General features: G+C 37.2%; 1 protein-coding gene across 3 annotated transcripts in view; it reads left to right on the top strand.

Annotated features, from left to right (window-relative positions):
- Positions 1–4,065, top strand: part of rerg (RAS-like, estrogen-regulated, growth inhibitor) — a 24,331-nt gene that overhangs the window by 17,062 nt on the left and 3,204 nt on the right. For all 3 annotated transcript variants that reach the window (XM_016452164.1, XM_016452163.1, XM_016452165.1), the window contains one exon: positions 269–342. In XM_016452164.1, coding sequence (XP_016307650.1) covers positions 269–342 — 74 coding nt within the window. The remainder of the gene's footprint in view (positions 1–268; positions 343–4,065) is intronic.

Genomic DNA, 4,065 nt, shown 5'->3' with positions numbered 1-4,065 from the left:
TGTGAGTGAGAGAGTGTGTGAGTGAGTGAGAGAGTGTGTGTGTGTGTGTGTGTGTGCGTGTGGGGGTGGTGGGGTGGGGCAGGGGAAAAACAATGACTAGGGGACAGACAGACGAGCTCCCACCGAGAGACCGGAGCTTTTTAAAACGAGTGAGCCGCTGTGATTCGGTTCGGAGCTGATCCGCCCCTCAGTGTTTGTTTCTCTGAAAGCTCATGTGAAGGTGAATGTCACACCTGACCGCTAACACAGCTATATGTCTCTCTGACAGAGTCCACCTACCGCCATCAGGCCAATATCGATGATGAGACCGTCAGCATGGAGATTCTGGACACGGCCGGACAGGTGCGCTAATTAAACACAGCCATACACACATCATCAGTGAGTGAGGGCAGTATACCAATAACAGACTGCAGCAGGTCTACTTTTATATCCTGCGACATCTTCAGATAATCCATATATTAAATAATGACGCGTTATAATCAATATAGTAAATCAACAGAACAAATGATGCAGCCTCAAATGATCAATAAAACATTTATAAATGAATGGAAAGCCATCTGCTCACCTGAACTCTAAAGTGACTCTGAAAGCTGATTGGCTGGAATGGCTTTCTCTGACGCTGATTGGTTGTAAATGCGAGAGGCGGGACGTTTCACTTGATTATCCATTCTGATTGGTCAGTAATGAGAACCAGTGTTTAAAACTCACATGCAACGTAATTATCTTGCATGCCGTTTGTTTTATCCACAAATGTAAGGTATTAAAAAATTAACCCCCTTTTTTAACCCCTTAGATATTATGATCTAAATTAAATGTTTATCAACCTCAAATATTTTAATGTGCCTTTATAACGTGTGATCTTAATAACATTTATTTCGTTTCTCTCTTTTTTCTTTTTCTGATTTTATATATATATATATATATATATTTGTCTTTTAGCGCTGTGTTTTGGCTATAGTATGACATCAATGCAGTGAGACAAAACACTAATATTAATAGACTATGAAAACAAGTCTGAATGTTTAACGCAGTGTTGCGTTTCAGTTAATTTCATGTTGTTTTAAAGGATTTTTAGATATTTTTACTAGGAAAGAAGCAATTAAAAACTCATTAAATGTTTTTATAATACAATAGTTTGAGCAGGTAAATGTCTAGTTTAAATATTGATTTATCAGGCTCTCATCTAAAGTGATTTACAGTGACAATATTATAGATTTTTGTTAAGATATTTTATATTCTGTATTCACTTTAATTTTAGTTAAAATGTTACTAATTTTGTTGTGTATGGTCATTTTTATTAGTCTTTTGTTTTGTTTTTTTAATATGTCTATATTTATTTATTTTTTATTTATTAGTTTCAGGTGGTTTTAGCGGTACTTGAACTTAAACTTAACCAATTTTGTTTTAGTTTTAACATTTATTTTATTTCAAGTAACAGTTTTTTTTATGGTTTCAGTTTTAGTTAACGGTGTTAACCCTCGTCACAGGTTCATTTCTCCTCCATTAACCAGTGTGTTATTCCTGTTATTCCTGTGTTATTACTGTGTTATTCCTGTGTTATTACTGTGTTATTACTGCGTTATTACTGTGTTATTCCTGTTATTTCTGCTATTACTGAGTTATTCCTGTTATTTCTGTGTTTTTACTGTGTTAATCCTGTATTATTCCTGTGTTATTACTGTATTATTACTGAATTACTCCTGTGTATTTCCTGTGTTATTTATGTTATTACTGTGTTATTCCTCTTATTTCTGCTATTACTGAGTTATTCCTGTGTTATTACTGTGTTAATCCTGTGTTATTACTGTGTTAATCCTGTATTATTCCTGTGTTATTGTGTTATTACTGAATTATTACTGTGTTATTACTGTGTTAATCCTGTATTATTCCTCTGTTATTAGGGGCCAGGCCCGAAGGGCTGTAGCCCCTATTGTATCTTTATGTTTTATTATTATTGTTATTTTTCCCCAATGGGGTTCTATGGCAGCCCTATGAACAGAACATAGGAAAATTATGAAATTTTGCACAATTGTAGTGATGGCCATGAATAGTGATCTGACCAACTTGGGGTCTCTAGACTCTATAGCGCCACCACCAGTTCAAAAATTCAATATTGAAATGGTAATAACTCTTGAACCCCTGATTCTAGAAAAATGAAACTTAGTACACATGATTACTCCCTTCATGGAGATCACATTCAATTGCTTACATTAAGACTCCACCCCTTACAGTAGCAGCCATTTTGAAAAGTACAGTAAATAGTCTATTCCCTACTCCTCCTTCAATATTTATTCAATTCTTCCCAAAATTGGCTCACATGATCTTTGGACTGAGCTGCACAGAAATGACTGAACCAATTTTTTTTATTCATCTTTGTTCAAAAGTTATGAAGTTGTGAACTTAGCAAGGTCAACCCGAAATCGGTTCAGAGGTTGTATCTCGGCCAAACATTGATCAATCGAAAACAAATTTGGTACACTTCATCAACACCATGATCTGAGGGTCCTTGCCAAAGCTGGGAACAGCGCCACATATGGGTGGTGAGATACCAAAAATGTACATTTTCGCTTATAACGTTTGAACAATTAGTCAGAAAATTATGATCTTAGTGTCTATGGATTCCTTGGGTCATGCTGAATCTGTGCATGTAAATATTGCCTGAACCACTTGTCTGCCATTTTGAAATTTGTAATAAATTGCAATATCCCAGACAGCAGACAGTTTCGGCCCAGATCCGGCCCACATTTGGCCCGCATGGATTTCACATGGGCCAGATGTGGGTCGGATCTGGACCAACACTATGTTGCTGTCTGGGATCTTTTGAACCATTTGACATATCTGCTCAAAAATCGGTGGGGATCATCAACACCATGTCCCTGAGGTACCCCGGAAGTTTGAAGACAGCGCCACGTAGTGTTCCAGAGCTATAACAATTCTTGCAAAAACACATAACTTTTTTATATTTATGTCATTTTGTTCCTTGGGTTATGCCGATTCTGACAATGTCTCATTTGTCATTTCCCAACAGGGTGTCTGTCCGCCATATTGAAGTAAATCAAAAACAGTTTTTTCGCTACTCCTCCCAGAAATGTTGCCCAATTTTGCCCAAATTCTGATAATATGATCTTTGGACCTACTAGTGAAAAAAAAAGTTATGATGTTGTGACGTTAACGAGGGCGACCCAAATTGGTTCAGAGGCTGTATCTCGGCCAAACTTTGATCAATCAAAACCAAACTTGGTATGCTTCATCAACAACATGATCTGAGGGTCCATGCCAAATTTGGGAACAGCGCCACCTATGGGTCGTGACATACTAAAAATGCACATTTTGCCTTATAACTTTTGAACAGTTAGTCAGAAAATCATGATCATGGTGTCTATGGATTCCTTGGGTCATGCTGAATCTGAGGATCTCAATTGTGCTTTTATGTAAAATGCTAAGTCACGCTTTTGTGAGCTCATTCTCACACCTTAACCTCTCTTCTGCGATCTGTTGAACATGTGTCAACTGAGTGGGGCACTCTGCTAAGCCACTGGGCCAGAACCTTTAAGGTCGTGGGTTCGATTCCAGGGTGGCTAACATTGCTTCTGTTCCAGACCTTGGATTTTCCTTGTGTGTTCGTGTTGAATCAGAAACGTGTTTTTGGTCATTCTCATCTGAACTTCTGTTCAATTTTGAACTTCTGTACTTCTGAACCTATCTGTTCTTCTTTATGTATGTTCCATTTCTGCCGTTTTTGCTCTTCCCGCTCTGCACTGCACTACAGCACTTCTCGGGCTTGGCACCAGAATTGCTGCTTGCAGCTATATTTTCTGTTATTACTGATTTATTCCTGTGTTATTTCTGTGTTATTACTGTGTTATTCCTGTGTTATTACTGCGTTATTACTCTGTTATTACTGAGTTAATCCAGTGTTATGACTGTGTTATTCCTGTATTATTACTGTGTTATTCCTCTGTTATTTCTGTGCTAATTCTGTGTTATTCCTGTGTTATTACTGTGTTATTACTGAGTTAATCCTGTGTTATTACTCTGTTATTACTGAGTTAATCCTGTGTTATT

Source organism: Sinocyclocheilus anshuiensis, unplaced genomic scaffold (genome assembly GCF_001515605.1).
Source record: "Sinocyclocheilus anshuiensis isolate Anshui unplaced genomic scaffold, SAMN03320099.WGS_v1.1 scaffold1543, whole genome shotgun sequence".
NCBI classification, from domain to species: domain Eukaryota; kingdom Metazoa; phylum Chordata; class Actinopteri; order Cypriniformes; family Cyprinidae; genus Sinocyclocheilus; species Sinocyclocheilus anshuiensis.
The sequence above is the reverse complement of the archived record's forward strand: the minus strand, read 5'-3'. Positions and strand labels throughout refer to the sequence as shown.